The sequence below is a fragment of the Zootoca vivipara genome, chromosome 1 (genome assembly GCF_965207765.1).
Source record: "Zootoca vivipara chromosome 1, rZooViv2.hap1.1, whole genome shotgun sequence".
NCBI lineage: Eukaryota > Metazoa > Chordata > Lepidosauria > Squamata > Lacertidae > Zootoca > Zootoca vivipara.
Genome location: NC_142582.1, coordinates 121,554,018 through 121,577,287, shown reverse-complemented (window position 1 = coordinate 121,577,287; position 23,270 = coordinate 121,554,018). Strand labels below are relative to the sequence as shown.

Genomic DNA, 23,270 nt, shown 5'->3' with positions numbered 1-23,270 from the left:
TGGGCTTAACTCGTAGCCAGTGATTTCAAACAACCACCTCTATAAAAGGAGGGCCAGTAGGGTTTTTAGCAGCCACCGAGCATCTCTCCTGACATGTTAGGAAGCTCCAGCCTTCCAGCCAATACTGCACAGTATTCCAGTCACTTTAAGCTTCTGTTTCCAAATTTTATCTTTCTAGGTATTTACGCAAAGCCAAGTCTCTCTAGGTAGTACGGTACTTCAACACCAGTTTATTTGGATGACTGTTTCAGTCATGATTAAGACATTTCCACCTGGAGCATTCTCCTAACACCCCCTGCGAATTTGGAGGGGTGGGAACCTTGTTGCACTAGCCAAAGTCCTTGTGCAAGCTTCCACTAGTGAGACCAGTTAACTGAATCTGGTTAACTGACCAGTTGATTGAATTAAGGTTATATTCAATTAACTTTTGACTCATGTAAATTTATGGCCACTAATTCTGCTGGGACTACTGTGCATACAAACTTTATTAAGTTTCTACATAAGGATATTTACAATTAACTTCACTATAGAGATTTCCAGAATTCAACACACTGTCAACAATATTATTTTAACACTTTAAATGTTTTTAGAAAAATGTACCTACCTATCAACTTTGCAAGCTTTATACCATCCTCCATATTCACCAAAAGTAGTGCCATCTTTTTGCTTTCCCTAAATTGCAAACAGTGTGTTAAATTGTTATCTTTAACGCTATAAGGATAAAAATAAATTTCTGCTTCAGGTATCCTCTTACTTTGCATTCTTCTCTCTCTTCAGCATGCATCCAGATCGGTTTATTTTCATCTATGTAAAAATAAGGTAAAGGGATACTGTGTGAAATAAAATGACCACATTTGTCCTGACCAGCATTGTGAAAGAATGCTCACCAACGCAATCCTATACCCGCTTATGAGGGAGGAAGCCCCACTGAACTTAGTGAGGATTACTGCTCAGTAGACATGTATAGGATTGTGCTGTAAAGAAACATTATGGAAAGCTACAGAGATATCCACCCCCAGTGTTCCCAGTTCTAGGACACTTTATTCACTGATCGGAAGCCACTCACAGTGCTATTGTATATAAATGATGCAAACCTTGAGTTTATCAAATAAGCTAAACAGAGCAAAGGGTCATCTTATCACACTGTGTCAGAACAAAGACATATTACAAGTAGATGTCTTGGTTTTTTTTCACAGCCTAAGGATAGGGGGGAAAGAATACCTAGAAATCAGAGTTACAAAATGGTTGGAACTGCTCTTTAAAAGCAGCTTTGATGTTAACCGAATTGCAAGCAGCACATGCAAACAGAAGCTTGGCTGTCTGCTAGAACATACGGAGACGTCACTTTTATCACAATGACAACTGTGACACCTCAAGCAAGCTGCTTACATAATTAACTCATCACAAGGAAGCCAGTGCTCTGCAACTACTGCTTGCAAACTATATTCTGCCAAGTGTATTAACAATGCAACCAATTCCTTAATTTGACCAATTAAAATGTATTATTCTTCAAGTCAGTCTTTTCGGCACCATGATAACCTAAAACCCTCTGAAGAATTCTGCCAAGACTTGTAAAAGGAAGTCTAGAGCCAAAGAACAACTGCAAGCATGCCCAATAGGATTAGACTTTGCTTGGTCTAAAGAGCAAGTGCTCTCCCCAACTTCCCCCAAGGGGATCAGTTTGTATACAATATTAAACCATGACTTAGCACTTGGTGCACAAGCTGGAGTATGTGTATGCTGGGATGAACCGAAAGAAAGCCATGAGTTTGCACACTCCCTTCTCTTCTCCCCCCCACTCCCAACCCACAGGTGGTAGGAGGAAGATGTCTGCAAAACTTAATTTCACTTTCCATATATCCTGGCTTATCCTTAACATACAAACTACAAGTTGTGGTTTAAAACAAAATCTACACAGTAAACCAGCAAGCTTCAGGCATGAGTTATGAATCTGGTTTGTTCAGAAACTGTCTAGAGTTTGTTTCAAACCAAAATGTCTGGTTAATACTTTAACAAGAAGCAAGGATTTGTGAGAAAGGAAATTATATTTTGCAGAAGTTCTTCTGCCAGCAGGGAAGGACAAGGGAAAGAAGGAGCTCAAGGCTTTGCTCAGGCTTTTGCCAGCTTCTGCACATAGCATTAGCCAATGATTTAGCATTACATGCTTACTCAATTTATCATTATCAAAAACTGCTTGTGAAAATTCCTCTCAATTTTAAAGATGGTTTGCCATACAGCCTAAAAAAAACCTAGAGAAACACTGGCTAAACAACTTGTCAAAGCATTTCCTGTAACAGTTTCTAAAATGATTTCTCAATATGTTCTGCCATTATTTAAAAGCAGCAACAACCCATGACCTCTTAAAATTAACGAAGGACTTGAGTCTCTCCTATTCACAACCCCTAGTTACTCCAACATGAACTAACATTCCTTCATAATACAAGCATTTACCATCAACAGAGCCAAATTCCCTTTCGTGGGCACGAGTAAGGATCTCTTTGTACAGAGTTTCTGCTTGCTTAAATTTGCCTTGTTTCAAGTAGCAGGATGCCTGAAAGAGATGACATGAGCACAGTCAGATTTGAAAGAAGTTCAGAAACATGATATCTGAAGGCAACTTGATTAGCACATTACAAAGGGTTGGATCCAAATGTGTTTTTCTGCCTGCATAACAGTCATTGGAAGCTAACTTAAAACATTGGTCTATCTAGATTCTATCTCAATACTGTCTATGCTAATTGGGCAGCATTATAGAAGGTCTATGTTACATGTCACACTAGAGCATGGTGTGAAAAAAGTGACACTAGATCCAAAGTTGTACTTCATCTGGGCAAGCAGAATCACAGTAATTGTAAGACACAGTATACTATATCACTGCTGAAAGTCTTCCTCTAGCACATGTGCAAGTCTTAGTGTGACAGTACTGGCACTAGGAACTATTTTCATTCTGCTCAGTGCTTTGGATCCAAGCCCATGTTTTCAGCAAATGAGAAATACAGTAGCTCACGTCTCATTATTATACAGTGGTACCTCGACTTACAAACGACAACCGAATTTTTCAACTTACGAATGGGGCAAATGGCCGCGCGCTTACGAATGTCTCGACATCCGAAAGGAAACTGTGGCGGTTTTAGATAGGGATTTTTCGACTTACGAATTTTTAGATAGGGTTGCTTCGACTTACGAATTTTTCTGTTTCCAATGCATTCCTATGGGAAATCACGTTTCCAATGGCGCTCTTCGACTTACGAATTTTTCAACCTACGAAGGTGCCTTCGGAATGGATTAAATTCGTAAGTCGAGGCACCACTGTACATGCCACTGTGCAGACATACCAAATTATTCTTGGTTTTTGCTACATTTGGATCATCCGGCCCCAGTTTCGTTTGGTAGATCTCAAGTGCCCGTTGATAGTAGTATTCCACTTCTTCATATTTACCCTGGTTCTGACATAGTAAGGCCAGATTATTTAACTGTTTGGCAACATCTGGATGGTCTTTTCCCAGTACCTTGAAATAAAGGAACACTAGATTACCACTGTATCACCTGCTTTTTAAATATAAACTTTTTTAAAAAGGCAGTCAGTCATATTTACACTAGCAATGGCTCAACTAGACTCAAGCCTCTATTTCCACCTCTGGAAATATTATATTGAACAAATTTAGCCAGAATTATGTACATACTAGTGGATTTTAGCCCGTTTAAAAACGGGCGCTAGAGGAAGCGGCCTGCCGGGACTGGCTTGGCGGTGGCGGGTCTTCCCGCCACCGCCAAGCCAGTCCGCAGCGGGGGCTTTTCGCCGTTTGCCTTCCCCCGAGGGGGAGGCAAACGGCGAAAAACCCCGCCGCGCCGCAATTCGGCTCCGGGACTGGCTTGGCGGTGGCGGGATGTTCCCGCCACCGCCAAGCCAGTCCGCAGCGGGGGCTTTTCGCCGTTTGCCTTCCCCCGAGGGGGAGGCAAACGGCGAAAAACCCCGCCGCGCCGCAATTCGGCTCCGGGACTGGCTTGGCGGTGGCGGGTCTTCCCGCCACCGCCAAGCCAGTCCGCAGCGGGGGCTTTTCGCCGTTTGCCTTCCCCCGAGGGGGAGGCAAACGGCGAAAAACCCCGCCGCGCCGCAATTCGGCTCCGGGACTGGCTTGGCGGTGGCGGGTCTTCCCGCCACCGCCAAGCCAGTCCGCAGCGGGGGCTTTTCGCCGTTTGCCTTCCCCCGAGGGGGAGGCAAATGGCGAAAAACCCCGCCGCGCCGCAATTCGGCTCCGGGACTGGCTTGGCGGCGGCGGGAAAAAGGGGAGGAATTCCTCCCCTTCTTCCCGCCGCCGCCAAGCCAAAGCGGGCTTCCCTCCGCGCCCGCTGCCGCTTCGGCTTCCTCGGGTTCCCCGAGGAAGCGCCGTCCCATGCCGGAGGTGTGCGGCAAGGCTGCCGGGGGGGAGCGCTTCTCTCCCCCGCCGCCTCACCGCGCACCTCCAGCATGAGACTGGGCTTCGGAGCGGCGGTTGGCGGAGCGGCAGTTGGCTGTTCCCTGTGTCCCGAGAGCGCGGGTCCAATCCCTGTGTCCCTGGTTGTCCCTCCGTCCAATCCCTGTGTCTCTGGGGGACATGCGCAGTACCCCAGGGACACACGGGACAACTGGACGCAGGGACAACATGGACATTATTATATAGGATTATACAGGGGTATTCCAGATCACAACTTTCCAGTTATAAATCCTTCAAACCTCCACAAGAAACTTCACAAAGAACTTCCGCCTACACTATGGGAGGATTACTACTTTCCACACAAATTCCTTTCCTTTTCTGTCATTCACCCCACTTCTACATCTGCAGACTTCCAGAAAGTTAGGGTGTTCCCCAATGCTGACTTTTCATCTGTTTTGCATTCCATCATATGCACAAGGTAGATTTCCAAAACATATTGCTGTTTTTGAAGACCGAGAAATAGCATTCAAAGCCAATAGTATGTAATGCAGGAAAAAGTGGCTCAGAACTGTGATGTGTGACAGCTGTCATGACACTGCTGGAATAAAATATCCCATCTGAGATGTTCGTTGATACCTGATCTCCCTGCCTCATAACAAATATGGGTTTTCCTGTCTTTTGAGAGCAGGTTTTGACACATCTTCAAAATACAGTGAATTGATTTCTAAAAACTTAATAGATCATTGCAATAAAATCCTAAATGTGCACAACTGTACACACAATCTCTATTTTAACCACACACACACAGCCAATATCATGACAAGTCTGAGACTGAAAAAGCAGAAATCAGCAAAAATAACACAGTTGTTCTGAGCTACCTTCTCTCTGATTTCCAATGCTCTCTTGCATAATGGTTCAGCTTCCTTGTATTTTCCTCTTTTTCCATAAAGCACTGCAAGATTGTTTAAAGTTGCTGCAACCTGCAAAATGAGGACAAGAGCTATGAAGGTCTACTAACATACCTGCTGAAATTATCTGCAATTCAGATGTTTGAATACTTGTGAAATTAAGAAACATAAAATGTGTCTTAACTAGCACAGTGATGCCCAACCTTTGGTGGTCTACAAATAGTAGCAAATTGTTGTTGGATGGTACATATTTACTAGGTTGGTAAGTAAAACAAAGTAGTAAGATCCAGCAAGCATGGAATGAGTCATGCTAAAGGATTAGGTTAGGTCTATGTTTCGAAAGTACTGGCCCAGAGCTAAAACCTTTATTGGGACAAGCATGTGGACAATAGATTAGTTATAACATACTGGTTGGGAAGCACTGGGCTAGGAATATTAGGAAATGCACAATTTTGCTCTTGATGAAGTAGAATACTATATTCAAAAGATATATATTAGAAAGTGACATAGTTTCATATCATAGAAAGGACATCTGAAATTAACAATGGAGAGTATTTAAAGTTTTTACTATTGCTCCAAAAGCAATCCAAAAACACATTTGAAATATTTCAGAATTTCAGGTAAATTCGTCATTTAAATGATTCAGAATCAGACAAGTGTGCAAGAAAGTAATTTAAGTGGACCAATGTTGAGTTTTAATTATTAAAAGTACAAGACGTTATATTGAGTTACCTACCTGAATGAAGTTAACGATAAACCAGGGCTTAAAAACCTTCCTGTTGAGTTAATATTAAAATGAGTTGCAAAGGAAACCAAAAGGACTTGGTACTACAAAGATGGAAGAAACAAAAGAAGAAAGAAAACAAAAGAACTATCTAATATACAAACCGCTGGATGATCTTTGCCCAAGGTCTTTTCACGAATAGCCAAAGCATCATTCAGTAAGTTTGCTGCATCTTTGTATTTATTCTGGTCCCTAAATTAGAGAAGTCATGATTAACAACCATATTTCATGAATATATTATTTGAGAATTCAGTCTGGAAAATCAGCAAGAACTGGCTTCAGTATCTTAAGTATATGAAACTGTCAGAATCCAGTGCAGATTCTGCTCTTTTCATGTCTCAACCTATGAAGCTCCCATTATTCAACAGAGTTACAGCACAGTGGCTAGGTACTAGAACAGAGCAACAAATCTAGAGAACAGACCACGATGATAAGCTGAGGCTGCTCTCTACATCTCTAAAAAGATAAGATATCTTTATTGTCATTGTCCCCTTGCGGGAACAACGAAATTACTCGGTTGCTACATCCACTCAGATAAAGCATTCCGCATAATCCAAAATTACAAAAGCTAATTAAAAACAGTAAATATACTACAAAATAACAAGTAAAATAAGATGACTTCAAAGTCCGGGCTTTCCATTTAAGGCCAAAATTGCTCTAGAGAAGAAACTGTTCCTGAGACGGCTCGTTCTTGCCTGCATTGTTCTATATCTCCGTCCCGATGGCAGGAGCTGAAAGAAATGGTGACCAGGGTGCGTTGGATCTCTTGATATATCTAGTGCTTTTCTATGGCACCTGGTGGTGTAAATTTGTTCTAAGGTGGTGAGTGAGCAGCCAATAATGCTCTCTGCTGTTTTAATAATTCTACACAGCCCTGCTCTGTCCTGGGAAGTACAGCTTCCGTACCACACACATAAACCGTACGTGAGCACGCTCTGTATGGCACAGTGATAGAAGGCAAGCAGCAGCTTTTGTGGAAGATGGTTTTTCCTTAAAATTCTCAAAAAATACAGTCTCTGCTGCGCCTTCTTCACAAGCCCCCTTGTATTAACACTCCAGGACAGATCCTCCTGTAACTCAATGCCTAGAAATCTAAACGTTGTTACCCTCTCCACACAAATTCCGTCAATCAAGAGTGGCTGGACCTCGTTCTTCTGTCTCCTAAAGTCCACCACAAGCTCCTTAGTTTTCTTTGTGTTTATGAGCAAGTTGTTGACTCTGCACCACTCTGTCAGCCGCTCCACCTCATCTCTATACTCAGTTTCACCCTCCTTATCAGAGATGAGCCCGATCACGGTTGTGTCATCTGCAAATTTGACAACCCTATTTCTAGGGTGGGCAGCGACACAATCATATGTATAAAGAGTATAAAGGAGCGGACTAAGCACGCATCCTTGTGGTGTTCCTGTGTTAGTCCTAAGCATGTTAGACATATAAGGGCCCAACCGGACCCTCTGGGAGCGATCTGAGAGAAAGTCCAGTATCCACCCACAGAGTGATAGCGGGAGCCCCAGATTTCCCAATTTAGTTATCAGACGTCGCGGTAGAATGGTATTGAATGCCGAGCTGAAATCTACAAAAAGCAGTCTGGCGTAGCTCCCCCGCTGCTCCAAATGTGCAAGAACAGCTTGGAGGGCAATCGCCACGGCATCCTCTGTTGATCTTTTCGTTTTGTAGGCAAATTGGAATGTGTCCAATCCCTCTGGTAGGCAGGCAATGACATAATTTCGTACCAGCTTTTCAAAGCACTTCATAATTATGGGTGTAAGTGCTACTGGACGAAAGTCATTCGGATTCTCCGGATTGGATTTTTTTGGTACTGGAACAATAATAGAAGACTTCAGGCAAGATGGGACAGTAGCCTGGGCTAGGGATCGATTTAAAATCCCAGTGAAGACTCCCGCTAGTTGGTCTGCGCAGTCTCTTAAGACTCTTCCAGCTACTCCATCTGGCCCTGTAGCCTTCCTTGAGTTGATTCCCTTCAGCACCTTCCTCATCTCTCCTTCCTCCACTTTGAATACCACATTCCTTTGCACCGATGGTGGCGACGGTGGTGATGGTGGCCTAGCCTCCGCAGGTGTTGCTGCAGATGTTGCTTCAAAGCGGGCAAAAAAGACATTCAACTCCTCTGCGAGGGATGCCCCTCCCTCGTCCACCAAGGAATCTTTGGATTTTTGCCCCGTCAGTTCCTGTACACCTTGCCACACCTGCCTGGTGTTATTACTCTGTAGGTGATCCCCCAGCCGCTGTCTGTACGCCTCTTTGGCCACCCGGATACCTCTCTTTAAATCTGCTCTGGCTGAGCTGTACAGCATCCTGTTTCCACTTCTAAAAGCAGTATTTCTTGCCTTTAGCAGCCCCTGTACCTCCCTTGTCATCCAGGGCTTCCTATTTGGATAGATCTTTATCCGGCGCCTCTGTGTTACATTGTCAGTGCAGAACCTGATGTAATCCAGCACTTCCTCAGTAAAAGTCTCTATGTCCTGTTGGTTAAACACCGCCCAGTCTGTGTCATGAAAACAGTCCTGTAGCTGTTGAGATGCTTCAGCCGGCCATATTGTAATACTCCTCTTTGTTGTTGGACAACAACTGCAGGATACTATGGATATTATTCAAGTTGCATGACTGTCTCCCTAAAAAGGCCATGTCTTCGAACTAAAATACAACATTGTTACTCAAAACACCACCACAAGCACTGTATTTTAGTCTAGCTGCAACATCAAACACATTAGAAAACTCTTTAAATACCAACCTGTATACCAATGCAAGTATATTCAACATAGTGGCAACATCAGGATGATCATGACCTGATGTCTTCTCCAGGTCTTCAAGTGCTTGTTTACAGAGGGGTACAGCAACTTCATATCTGCCTTGGGAAGCATACTGAATGACAAGATTATGAAGGGTCCTTAATCTTGCTGGGATCTCATAGCCACCCTGTTGGGCAGCTGCTGCTGCACTGCTATGTGGTTGTTGAACTAGGAAGAAGAAAGCAGAAGTATATTAAAATAAATATGTAATTGGAATGAATGAATTCAACTTCATTAAGACTACACACTTAAATGTTTTAACTGTCAAAACTATGATTGAGTTCCATGAGGCTATTATACCTAATGATTTCACTCTTTTAAAAAAAACAAAAAACCACACACATTACTTTGAGCATAATCTGGCACAAGTTTTGTTAGCAAGTTCTATTTCTTTTATTCGTTACACTTGAAAGTATCTGGCTACCCAGGAGAATGAGATTGGATGTAGCCAAACTCATGGAAAAGCAGGAAATCAAAAGTTCAGCCACCATGGTTGCTGATGCAAGCTTTTTCTGTCTCATATAGCAAGCCAATGTAACCTGGGGGAGAGCCCAAACCTATAACCACAGGAGAGACTTGTTCCTTGCATGCTTAGTTTCAGAACTGGATCCTAGCTTCAGTATAATTTGAGAGTAAAGTATGATTTCCCCAGTTCAGACATGATAAACCGTGGTTATCAATAACTAGGAAAAAAAAATATTCACACTGACGTACAACTTCTGATTGCCCATCAGAAGTTTCAAGTCTATCATTTTTATTGTTTCTGGTAAGTCAGCTGTCAGGGTTCAACACTGCAGCTACTCTTTTATGCTGTGTACTGTGTACTAATGACTTAAAGAAGAAGCTAAATTTCCACTAGTCCCCACTCACTCTATATAATGTATAAAGTTACATTCACTTACTCCCTTGTCCTTGGTCATCTTCATCATTGGGGAATAAATCATCCAGGGCCTCTTTGGTAGAATCTGTGTCTTTATCCTCCTAGACAAATCCCAAGAAACAACAAACAGTTAGAACTACTAAATCAATATGGATATGCGCATCATGCATAACCACAAATTGCAAAAGGCACCTTTCGTCTCACTACTGTCTCCCTGCCCTACTTCTCAAACAAATACCGTTGCTGAAAATTGTATCATCTACTAAGCATAATATTTAGAAGTGCAAAAAGAGAACTCTAAGTTTATGACCAGGTGATATTGAGAAAAGGGTAACTAAGGTGATCACAGGGCTGGACAACTCTCCTATGAGGAAAGGTCCCAATATTTATAGAGTAACGTTCCTCAGCAAACAGAAAAAAAATTAGGAAGAATAAAATATGTTTTAATGTGAAGCTACTTACTGAAGGAGATATATCATCATCATATTTTTTTAACTGATTCATAAATTCTAGGTGCTTCTTTTCTTCTTCCAGCTGAGCCACTGACTGTTCACTCTTTTGTAATTTCTGCTGGGTATTGGCTAGCTCATCTCTTAGCCATTGATTTTCCTGGCATAGCCTGCGAACCTGAGCTCGTAATTTCTGCTTCTCTGATTCCACTGCATTTAAGTGATTTGACAAGGCCATCATTACCTAGAAAGGACCAGAAATTACCAGTATTATTCCTCTTGACTTGCAATATTTGAACATATATTTGGGTTAGCATCAACTGCATCACTGCTTTACAAATCCAACATTTAAGATTTTAATTGTTAACATTGTTAAAATATTGTATCAAAGCAAGGTAACATTTTGACACCAGACTAAATAGAGATGACTTTTTACCTGTGCTTCACTGAGTCCAAGTTCCAGCATTTCCAGAGACTTACGAATCATGTTTGATTTTTCTTCCACCAAATTTGTTTCGTCATCTTTCTTCAAACACTTCAGTGTCTCCAGTAAACTCTGTAAGATGGAATTGTGCTCATTCTTCAAAGCTTCTAGTCCTTGAATCACTTGCTTAGTCTTAGAAATAATTTCATCTTGAGTGAGTTTCTCCAACTTGTCTTCCTTTAGATACACCATTGTGGACATGTTGTCATACATTCTAAGAAAACACAGAAATGATAACTTTAGTTTAAAGCCAAACAACATATTTTACCATTCTCATTGGTCTTATTTGAAAATTGATGCAGTAGACCAAAGCATGCCCAAATGGCATAAAAATATTGGTATACATACTCTAGATTTTGAATGTAGATGTCTACAATAACTCCTGTGAAATTTCCTATTCAAATCAAACATTTTCCACAATACAAAGCAGTACTCCAATATTTTGTATCTTGTATACAGCTACAGATTCATGCAATAAAATATTGCCAATATATTTACAGTAAACATTACTACCACAAAAAGGCTATGCAGTCAACAATATTTTAATTTCCGAAAGGTTTGAGTAAGCTTTGCTGGCCAGCAAGTTACATATACTGGTATTTTAGTAGATGAGCCTCAGGGTCCCTTCCAATCTACAATTATATGATTTATGAGTTATGAGTTATGTAGCAGCCCATCAATAAACATTCACTGGGCAGCGTACAATAAAACAGTATTAAAAAGACAGGATATATAACTTAAATATTAAGACAGTAAAAAACCTTCCTTACAATAGGGACAGCATAATTTACAATCCATATTTTAAACAATATTAAAATAGTATCCCTGGGCCATATTATTGATAATAAAAAATAAATTAACAATATTCAGCTACGTCATCACACTAGTGGAGGCCAGCCACAACATGCCCTCCCCAAATCTGCTCTGGAGAGTGAGCTGAATCCCCAGAACAGCAAGGGTGAAGAAGGAGAGATTGTGCTCTCAAGCAAGCAGAAATGCTTGAGCTGATGGACTGATTTCCCCAGCTTTACACTGAATACAGCCCCATGGTCTCAAAGCTTTTGAATTCTGATATCCTTCCTACACCCACACGGACCAGAAAGCACTTAATACCTGTCTGTTTCAGTATTGATTTGTGTGAAATATCCATTTATTAATCCTGTTTTGCAGGCATACATTATCACCCAACCCAAAGGGATGGGAATTTTTTTTAAAATGACAAGAATATTGAAATGGCTGAGTAAGGGAAACTAATGAAAGACAGGTAAAAGGGGTTTGTCCTGTTATTTTATAATATAGCAAACCAGTGCATTCAGCTGCTAAAAGCTGCTGACAGAAGCACTTCTAAATGACTTCCAAGGGTCAAAAGCAGTTTACTGCTCTCTCACTAACCTGCGCAGCCTGCTTGGGCACAATTCATTTAACCAGTTCTTCCATAGATTTACAATTTCAGAGAGGTATTCAAATTTCCATTGAAGGCATGTTTAAGAGGGAGGGAACCCCCAGTAAGTATATGGTTATCAGGAGAAATAATAATGATCAGGGACCATTAGGGATTATCTCAGAACAGTAAAGAAGAGCCAGCATCTTTATGCTCCTCTTCACTCAGGACAGAGGTAGATGAAACTATAGTCTTCTGCCCACATGCAAGATGAATCACATTAAAACAATTGAAGTAAACATTAAAGCAGCAGCTATCATGTGGCTTCCAATGTTGTCTAATTCCCTGATGGAAGAAAGGGGAGAGGAGTTTTTTCTAGCAATTCCCCTTGCTCCCCCTCCATAAATCTGATTTGGAGGACTGAAGGGACCCTGTGCAACTCCCATAAACCCTAGCTAGCAGGACCAGTGGTCAGGGATGATGGGAATTGTAGTCTCAAAACATCTGGAGGGCCGAGGTTGAGGAAGCCTGAGCTAGAGCAAATATGGGGAACCTGTGGCTACCTATATGCAGTGTTCAAAACTCCCATTGTTTCATTAGTGAGAGCGGTTTCTGAGCTCTGGGCACAGTACTGTGCCTAAGATTTCAGATTAAAACTGCAAAGTGGAAGGAAAGGAGGAACTTTTTCTGTCTCCCCACTTCCAGCTACTTTCTGAAGACTGGAGAAGAGACCCTTTTAAGAATATTAGGCGGGTGGGCAGGGAACGGACTAGACCATCTGAAAAATGAACATAATACTTTAGCTGCCCTTCATTCATTTTCAGCTTTGTATTGTTATAAAAAGTGCACCTAGACATTCCATTCTTGTGCCCATAACCTAGGTTTAAGGTGCTATTTAGCTGTCATATCTCAGTTTCTAACTGTCTATGTGTTCCTGAACAACAACTCCTATAATCCATTACTATTAACCATGCCAGCTTGAGTGATGGGAGTTGGAAGTCTAATGACATCTGGAGGACCACTGGCTCCCCACCCATGAGTTAGAAGGGGCAGGATTGAGCTGTCCTTTCTCTGAATCTGAAAGCTTTGATTAGCAATACCAAAATACTTAGTCACCTCCACAGATCTGAAAGCAAAAAGAAGAGTTGAGAGACTTGTCACACTTCCCTAATTTGCCAGGAACTGTTTCCTGAAAAAATAAAATTTCACACCGCACAGTCAGATACACATGACTCACTGGGAGGTGGGGTTGGGGTGAGAGACTGCAACTCAATTTTGAAAAAGGCACAGCAAAAACACAACAGCCATTTCCAACATATTCAATACAGAATATATTCTAATTGTAAAGGACCACTCATTAGCAATTAACCAATTTTCTTTTCCCATTATGATACTAAACTGCAACTCGAATCACGAGTGCTATAGACATGCACATTCACCATCCTTAGCTACTACATATCATGGCTTGGATCCAGATATGTCTTGCAAAAGCAAAAAGGGACTTCTACAAGGCAGGCTTATATTCTCCCAGTTTCCCTTCCCCACTGCAGCCTGTGCTCAATTAAAACTTATTCCAGAACGTCAGGAATAGCTGGAATAGGGGTAACTACTAGTTGCCAATTCTTTGTTAAAGCAAATACCCCTGTACCACTCATAGAACTCCTTCCCTAGGGAGGCTAACCATGCACACATTCTTATGTTTTGGCACTGTAAGAAGATCTGCTTTTCTGAAGCCTTTCATGCTTTATGCTTTAACCTGTTTTAAATGCACCTCTGTTCCTGGTTTGCTGTGTACTATTGATTTCATTGTTCTATGCATTTTATTGTGAATTGCCAGGGAGCAAATTGGTTGTATACAAATATGCAAAATATATCAGAAAATAAATCTAAACAACAGCCTTTGGGTCATAACTTGTTTCCAAACACTGGGTGAAGCTTCTTATTCCTAAATCTGAGCATGTGCACACCTGTGACAGAGCTAGAAAAAGCTACGCACAGTATTGTATCATATCCCTCCTGTTCTTCAATGGTTCTACTTGGAACACACCTTTACTTGAAGTAGGAAAAGTAGCCTTGTCAGTGTAGTGAAACAATATAGAGTATAAGAGGGAGCCAGACAACTGGCAAAACCACAACTCAGCTGCTGAAACTTAGATGAGGAACTTAGATACAGACCCAGAACTAACAGTGATGCTGCAACCTGGCTGTAAAATGCCATGTAGAAGAGAAGAAGAAGAGTTTGGATTTGATATCCCACTTTATCACTACCCGAAGGAGTCTCAAAGCGGCTCTTGCTTGGTAGCCTTATGCTTAACTGTTTGTAGTCTTATGCCTTAGTTTTGTGAGGCTTTAGTTAGCTTACTGTGCAATTTATACAATTATTATGTTTTTGCAGGCTAGTCCTGTGCTTTTTGAAGGGTAGCTATGTACCTTGTTTGTGCTTTTACTTGCTGTACATGAAGAAAATTGATAATGAGCACACTTTTGGGTGAAGTCTCCAAATCCACAAAGAACAGCTGCCCTCAGAAGAACACCACATCTTCAGTGTGAATGAGTTTCCTCTATTTCACCAGCTACATGAGAATGGTACCGAGGCATCATGATCTGCGTACTTGAAGATCCCAAGAGATGGGAATCCTGATCCCCATCAAATCCCTCTGTTGTGCACTTTGATTTTCAGTTTTCTACTTGTGGACTGGACAACAATGTCTTGCTTTGTGTAGCTTGGGTCCAATTCCATAAATAAAATTGCCTACAATATCTTATTTTGAATGACTTACATGGCAATACAGTTCTTCCATATGTTCCTATAATTTCACTCATGGGAGAACCACGTTGATTGTACACAACTACAAACTTTTGCAGCCTTGCTTCATTAACTAGCTTCAATTTCCATGCTTTAAGCCAGGGATCCCCAAACTAAGGCCCGGGGGCCGGATGCGGCCCAATTGCCTTCTAAATCCGGCCCCCGGATGGTCCAGGAATCAGCATGTTTTTACATGAGCAGAATGTGTCCTTTTATTTAAAATGCATCTCTGGGTTATTTGTGGGGCATAGGAATTTGTTCATTCCCCCGAAAAAAAATATAGTCCGGCCCCCCACAAGGTCTAAGGGACAGTGGACCGGCCCCCTGCTGAAAAAGTTTGCTGACCCCTGCTTTAAGCTTTTGTTACCTCATTCCAAATCCAATCAGTTTAAAGAAGAAAACATGGCTTGTACATTCTCATTTCCTTCCTGAACCTTGAAGGCTGAATCTTTCCTTGCTTAAAAGGCATCCAGTGAAGCAATGATATCCAGTTAGGGATTTGCACACAGTGATAACATCTATGTACTTCAAACTGCTCTTTGATTGCAAACCTACTTCCAACCAAACATTTGCTTTCAGAATTTCCTAGAAGAATGAGTAACATATCCATGTCATAAGTGCACATAATAATGTAATTTAGTGAAGTACATGACATTGCAAGGTAATAAATTAAGTCAGTTATATATCTTTGTGTTGTTTCGGGTCTTGTTTCTGGTCAGTCACTGCCAGTTCAGACTCCCAATAGCATACACATGAAAAGAAGGAACATTCCATCAACTCATGTGCAATCTATGAAAGATAGCTGCTGACTGTTGATTCTACTTTTAAGTGAAAACTGTCAGTTTAAAACATGGTTGCATCTATGTGACCAAATCAGAGGTACTAATATCAGGGGATATGATACCTATAACTCTTTTTTGTAGCGATACAGGAGTTGTCACTTCTGACTGTTGCAAAAGATTACATCTTGTAATTGGCTGGTTGAAATGTAATAGATTCTCACAGCAATGAAGTTGCCATAAGCTTTATTCACCTTGTGGAACATATTCAACAGGAAATCAGCTGTAGTGGATGGTGCAGCTTTCTTGTAGCCATTGTCTTTTGAGACAGATGGATGCCAACAACCCTGCCGAACATGAGAGTTTGATGTATGCTTCAAAGGGATAAGAACTTTCTTCTATCTTTCTTTGATCTTTATCATGAAGATAAACTATGCATGATCCTTCCTCATGTTACCGGTAGTTGCAGTTCAGCAGTAGTATCTTCCTCTTTGCTTGATCTTAATAAATGACTTTATGTCCAGCTTTGTCCAACAGATATGGGTTGGTAAATACTAACATTTCTGTTAGATTACTTGCAGCATTAGCATTGCCTATCTGTTCCAATCTCATGTCAACAGCAGATCTTGGGATTTTCCCCCCTTTTCAAGATATGCACAGAGCTGCTTGCCAGGGTGAGGCTCCTACATTTTCAGCATGTTGTCTTGCAGTCAACACAAGCCATCTTGCATAGATTCGCTGACTGAAGAAAAAGAACAAGCTGAACATCTGACCAAGGCAATGTAAAAGTAGGCCATGTCTGTCAATGTGTTTGCTACAGGAAAATGTGTGAAAGAGGTAAATGAGTCAAATGCTGGTAAACTAGTATGATGCCATTTCACTATGCTCACCTGACTTAAGTTTTCATTGATAATTCCACATATGGAATTCTCATTTCATCAGTCAACTATTTTCTTCTGAAGGCATGTCTCAAACAGCCAAATTCCTCAGTTCATTTCAGAAGGACAAATGTTAAACAGACTTATCTCTCAGCACTGGTAATTCCTACAGAACATATACTAGCAACATTATAAATGTTGCATCATACAATGTTGATTATTTCCCCCAACTGTTCTCATTGTACACAGAATTAAACTATATCAGCATATTTATTTAAGAATAGTTTGTGTAGCTATTTAACAACAGTATGGCCCAAACCCATCAGAACACACAGACATCAAAAGATGCATCCATCCAATTCAATGGGGTCCAAATGAGCATGTCCACAGATGAGAATGCACATCTTTATCAACAGGGTGCATGCAATCCTGCTTCTACATGCAGCTCTCCTTTGCTGGAACAAGGTGTAAATGGCTGGTGCAATAAATGAAAAATACTTAACAGGTGCCTTACATCTGTATCCCAATGAAGGCAGTGAGCTGTCTATTGGGTGATATTCAATTGTCACACACTGAGATCAACAAAAATCAATTTGCAGCTAGTTTCAGTTGGACTTAGTGGAGATCACCCATTGTCAGCACAAATAACACTTTCAAGATTTAGAATTCCCATGTTCAGAGCTATTCCCCTTCAAGCAACACTCCCCACCCCCATCTTAAAAAATAATTCATCTTGAGTCAGTTATCAACATATCTACATGTTATTTATTTTCTTGTTCAGCATAAAAAGTAGACATTTCTAGGTCAATGCCACTGTACACAATACTATAAAACCATAAGTACAGTGGTACCTCGGTTTATGAACACAATTGGTTCCGGAAGTCTGTTCATAAACTGAAGCGAACTTTCCCATTGAAAGTAATGGAAAGTGAATTAATCCGTTCCAGACGGTCCACAGAGTAAGTGTTCATAAACTGAAGCGAACTTTCCCATTGAAAGTAATGGAAAGTGGATTAATCCATTCCAGACGGGTCCGCGGAGTACTCAACCTGAAGCGTACTTAACCCGAAGCATGGGTGTAATTGGTTCCGGAAGTCTGTTCATAAACTGAAGCATTCATAAACTGAAGCGAACTTTCCCATTGAAAGTAATGGAAAGTGAATTAATCCGTTCCAGATGGGTCTGCGGCGTTTGTAAACCGAAAATTCATAAACCGAGGTGTTCATAAACTGAGGTTCCACTGTATATAGAAATACTGACACTACCCTTGAAATACATTTTTTTAAAGCTGCAAGTGTACAGTATTCCTTACTCTTACTACTGAATGTTCTTACTTTCATAATATTATTCTTATGGAATACTGAGAATTCATCAAGAGCAGATAATCACAGAGTGCCACCAGCAAGGTCATAAGCCACATGGATGGCAATCTGGAACACATATGAAGACTGATGGAAAAATAGCTTTATAGCCCTAAATGTTAGTGAGGCAAGACAAAAATTCATGAGAATCGTTCAAATTCTCATAAAAACATTAAAACTGGCAGAGATGGACACCCCCAATGCAGATTGGAGGGCACAGGGGGCTGCAGAGGAAGAAAAGAGGGAGAGGGAATTTTATCACACAACTTTGGGTGCACCATATGAATCTAAAACAATTTCAAAACCTCTCACACACTTACTTCAGCTCAGGGATCATGACGTGCTGAAATCACAGTTTCCTGTCACAGTCAAACCGAGAAACTATGATTTTAATCTTGGTTTACTAATCAGCATATGATAATTTCCTATGCTAGTTAGTAGCCAGTAATCTAACCTCCTCATTTCAATGTAACAGGAAACTATGGTTTAAATAAGCCATAAAGTGAAGTCAGTATGTGAAGGAAGACTTCTTGCCATGTTGAGCTTATTCAATGTTATTGGACTAAATTATATTGGTAAAAATATGTTTGAAAAAATATATACAGACAACATGATAAATAAGTCAGTTCTCAGCAATACAAACACAAAGGTTAGTTTTACGCAAAATACTTCAGTAATTTCAGGTACCAAAGCTATTGATACCCCAATTATTTTGGAAACCAGATGCTGTGTTGAATTACTCAACAAATGTTAGTGTATTGGAAAATAAAGTGGAGAAAATATGCTGGCAAGTGTTTATTTTGTGGTGGGAAGTAAAAATGTACAAAATTTACTTCTTTGCATTGATGTATATAGCATACTGAGTGTTAAAAGTGTTTCAAATATGCTGTCAATAATTTTTACAATAGCCTTGTGAGCAGTGGGTTTCTCTCTCGAAAAATAGGTGCCGGTAACCACCATTAAGTAAGTGCCGCACTTTTTAGCAACAACAAAAAAGAGGTGCTGGTATTGCGTACCCTTGAGTACCCCCTGAAAAATAAGCTCTGTAAGGGATGAATAATCGCTAGCAGCAAGTTTATGGACAGAAACAGTCCTAGCCTCTGGAACAGCTTCAACTTTTATCCATTACAATTTTATCTTTGATTTAAAGGGGGGGGAGATATTTTCCAAATACTTGCTTCACTGCATCAATGAATATTGCTGCTTAGAAAAGTTTGACAAAACAATCCATTCTTTCCTGCCTAATCTGTCATCTTAAAAAAACCATTCACCCCCCCCCCCTGAATATCAATATACTGTATTTTGGATGTGCATCAGCAATAAGACATAGAAAATGCAGTATAGTAATAAGGACAAACTTCCTCAGGGGATTTTGCTTCCTATGCTATTTTACATGCAAGCTTATGAGCAGTACATCCTGCAAAGAATAAATTAAATTGGAGGGCCTCCATTTCTTGAAGATTCCAAAAACTGAAGCTTAAACATTTGAAGCTTAGTTCCTATTATAAAGAAAATGATGTATCTGAGCACCATAGCTCTTTCAAACAGCTTTTGTTTGATGTTACCTCGTGCACTTGTTATTCTGAATGTTAAGAAGCCTAAAATGTATATAGAAGCCATATTGTCACACTAGACAGGGTTATACTGAAAATTCAGAGTAAAAACATATTCTAAGCTAACTGCGCCTCAGAGGCATATGAGAAAAGTGGAGACTGAAGAGAAGCTGCACTAATCCTCATGTCCAAAGGGAATTTAGCCTGCAGTAAAAAGCCAGAGACTGCATTAGAGGGTACAATGAAACATCCCAAGGGCACCCAAGTGAGCAAAAGAAACCAACAGATACAGCACAAAGGAAGAGAGGCAGGTGAGCATTTTGCCAAAGCCTGATGGAAAACTCAGACATAAAGCTAACAGCAACTGATCCCTCCTTTAAAATAAAATCATATTACACTGATTTTTTAATATTATAACCCACTTCATCTTCCTTTAATGTTCAGATATTGTTCTGTACTCTTATTTAATATTCAGAGGCTTCGTCTGAGGTTGCAAGTACTATTACTCTTATGCCAGTGACCTAGATTTCTCTTTTAACCTTTCCATTCTAAATCACTTCTGTTTTTTACTCTGCCTTAGTAAGAAGGCAAGCATGGACAGAAGGCAGAACTGAATTTACTGGTAGATCTTTGGCAAGGATTTCTGACTTCTAATTGTTTAACAGCAACAACAAATTGACTCTAAATTATATTGCTGAAATAAAGAAAACATTGGATTACTAGGATTCTTCTGTGTTAGGACTGAGAATTCTGTTCAGTTCTAGTACTCAAGAGCAAATTCCTGGGATCAGATTTCTTTAAATGCATTTCTTTTACACCAGACTCCAGTAGGTGGATCTCTGGGTTCTAAAAAACACACAATAGTTTCCTCAAGCCCAAATTATGCCCCCCACTTGCAATAAATTAATATTTCACAATTACTTCAGATAATCCTTTATTTTATAATAGGACATGCATTTTTAAACAGTACGTAATTTTAACAATGTCAAGGTAACTGTATGGATCAATTTTATTTTCATGGTCACAAAAATATAGGTAAACATCTGGAACATTATATAAAACTGTTATTCAGTCTTGGACTTTTTAAAATAAAAACAATAGATTTTGGCTCCTAAGCATTTCTGAATGAGCTGTTATTACCACACAATTCTCAGCTTCCTAAAATACAAAGTCATCTCAGAACAGTTTCCTGTTAAGCAATATGCTTGCTATAACTCAGTTGTGCTGCCTCATAGCACATTATAGCTCTGTCTAATGGATCTGTTTTAACTTCACTGTTGATGAATGCTGAATTTATTATTCCAGATGCATTTGAGTCCTGTGACTAATGTCTTCCACCATGGTGCAACCTGGTTTTCAAAATTCTTAGAAAAAGAACTTCTAAAGTGAAATATTTAAAATCAAAAGTAAAATCAAAATATGTTCATGTCATTTTAAAACAAATGGCTCTTTAGGAAAGCTGAGAATACAATTCTGACATGTACGCAAAAGGTAGATGGTCCAACTGTTTTCTATACAACAGCCCAGAAATGCATACTTATTCTATACACAGCACAATCCTATTCATGTCCACTCATAAGTAAGAACCACTTAGTTCAAAAGGGTTTACTACCAGTTATGTGAGTATTATAGGATTGTAGCATTAATTAGTTTATATTTCATTCTACTGTCATACTGTTATGCTTGAATTGCAAGCTCTACAATATTTTTCCCCATCAAGATACAAAAATGAAAACTACTTCCTAGATTTTTAAAAGTTTTCTAAGATCCTATAAAAGTCATCTGTCAGATTTCCTGTTATTAATAAATAAGGGTTGGTCCTGTTTGTTCAAAGGGCCTCTTACGCTTCAGTAGTTTACATGTAATTTTAGGTAGGAAAAATTAAGGCTAATTACGCTATAATTCAGTGGGGCTTACTTCTGAGAAGTAATGGTTAGGACTGTGGGTTTACTAATTGTAACCTGGTATCAGTCATCCTGGTTCCATGCATAAGTATTTCTTCAAAACAGTTTCAGAGTCCAAAATCTTGTAATCAATAGAAAAGAAGAAAGCCAGGAGACAGCAAGCTGATGAGCCTGCCTTAACAGACTCAAAAGCATGCCCCACCCCCTCTCCCTTCCTTATTTCAATCAAAAACAAAAACCCAGAAGGATCGAGCCACCCTGCATCTAAAAATGCAACTGAGGTAACACATTTCCTCATCCCTAGATGCTACTGTCTAGCCCCCCAAACCGCGAGACGAATGTGAAAAGGAGAGAGGGAGGGAGAAAGATAGGAAAGGGGGTTGTCGCCTCTGTAAAGGAAGCACATCCCTTACATGCAGGCCGATCCCTTCCTCTCCTGCATCCTTTCCCCAGCTGCAGGTGGGGGAGAAAGGGAAGAGAGAGAGATTCGTGTTGGCTACTTGGCTCTTTGCAAATGATCCACGCCTGAACACCCGCGGAATCCCAACGGGACTGGCTGTTGCCCCCAGGGACCAACCCGGGACTAACAGGAGCCTGGCTCTGCCTTTTGTTCTGGATGAGTAATCGGCGACGGAAAAATGGGGTGGGGGGGCCGCAAGAGAGAAAGAGCCTCCAAGGAAGGAAGACACACATACGTACACTTCCTTGGCACCAACGGCTTAATAAATAAACAAATCTGGCTGCTACCAACCTCCTATTACTCCTTCCTCCGCCGGTGCATGTCCCTTTCCTCCATCTTCTAGATATGTAAACAGTTTTAATTCTATCAATGCTCCAATTTTGTTGTTAATGATTGGGGCGGGGGCATGTTTTTTGCTGTTCTCATATTTACCTGTAAGCCGCCTTGAGCCCCCGTCAGGGGAAAATGTACATATGATAATGACAATAATCACCATTTTTTGGAAGTGCTCCATTCAGCCCACCCACCCAGCGTTACACCCCCTCCTGTAAGCCGCCCAGCCACGGTGGGGTATAAATAATAAAATTATTACTATTGTCATCCTCGTCATCCTCATTAGCCGCCACAACCCACCCACGCAGAATCTGGCCCTCCCTCCGCAGACGCTGCCCATCGGGCTTAGGTGCTCGGGATCAGCATCACCTCACGCCTCCTCCGCCCACCCCCCACCCCAATAGATCCAGCATCGCTCCCCACTATACAAGGGACACGCACACACACACCCCTTCCTATAGGTGGCGCCCTTTCCCGGCATCTCTGAGGGGCGGCGGAGGGGGCGTAGGGAGGGGCGGCAGGCCGCTGGCTCGGGGGGGGGGCTCGGAGGAGGCAGGCAGAGGATGCCAGAAAAACGGCCGTGCCGGCCACTCACCCCAGCTATGACCTCTCCGCCCAGGCCGGAATAGCCGGCTGTCAGTCCCGGGGAGGAGGAGGCTGGACTCCGCACAGCCGCCGACGCCACCGCGGCTGTTGCAGTTACAGCCGCCGCTGAAAGAGACAGAGAGAGAGAGGTACAGTAGGTCCTTCCCGGCTTCCCAAGGCTGACTGAGCGGCCTCAGCTCCGCCCCTCTCCTCACCGAAAATGGCGGCCCTCCCTCCCGGGCCACAATCCTCCGCGCGGCGGCAGCAATGATGTCACTGCTGTCAGAGGGAGGGAGGGAGGCTGGGGCGCGCGCGCGCGAGGGCTGCCTTCCGTACAAGGCGCATGCGCCAAGTCTGGTTGGAGTGGAGAGGGGGCTAGCTTGCCCCTCCGGCCGCGCGCTGTTCGACCAGTTGTTTTGGCAGGACGGCGCGTCCTTTCGCCTTCGCCTCATGGGCGGCATGGAACGTTCTAGTGCCCAGCTTTATTGACGGTTGGGTTA

At 41.5% G+C, this 23,270-nt stretch overlaps 1 protein-coding gene across 9 annotated transcripts in view; it reads right to left on the bottom strand.

Annotated features, from left to right (window-relative positions):
* Nucleotides 1–23,054, bottom strand: part of KLC1 (kinesin light chain 1) — a 45,979-nt gene extending 22,925 nt beyond the window's left edge. For 8 of the 9 annotated variants that reach the window (XM_060271657.2, XM_035105176.3, XM_035105191.3 and 5 more), the window contains exons 1-11: nucleotides 22,781–23,030; nucleotides 10,683–10,944; nucleotides 10,260–10,490; nucleotides 9,820–9,898; nucleotides 8,860–9,085; nucleotides 6,212–6,299; nucleotides 5,294–5,395; nucleotides 3,336–3,509; nucleotides 2,452–2,551; nucleotides 755–804; nucleotides 605–672 (exon numbers count right to left, since the gene is read on the bottom strand). In XM_060271657.2, the coding sequence (XP_060127640.1) occupies nucleotides 605–672; nucleotides 755–804; nucleotides 2,452–2,551; nucleotides 3,336–3,509; nucleotides 5,294–5,395; nucleotides 6,212–6,299; nucleotides 8,860–9,085; nucleotides 9,820–9,898; nucleotides 10,260–10,490; nucleotides 10,683–10,943 (1,379 nt within the window). In that variant the 5' untranslated portion in view covers nucleotide 10,944; nucleotides 22,781–23,030. Of the gene's footprint in view, nucleotides 1–604; nucleotides 673–754; nucleotides 805–2,451; nucleotides 2,552–3,335; nucleotides 3,510–5,293; nucleotides 5,396–6,211; nucleotides 6,300–8,859; nucleotides 9,086–9,819; nucleotides 9,899–10,259; nucleotides 10,491–10,682; nucleotides 10,945–22,780 lie in introns of all 9 variants that reach the window. The other variant, XM_035105198.3, reaches the window with a different exon arrangement.
* Nucleotides 23,055–23,270: the final 216 nt, after the last annotated feature.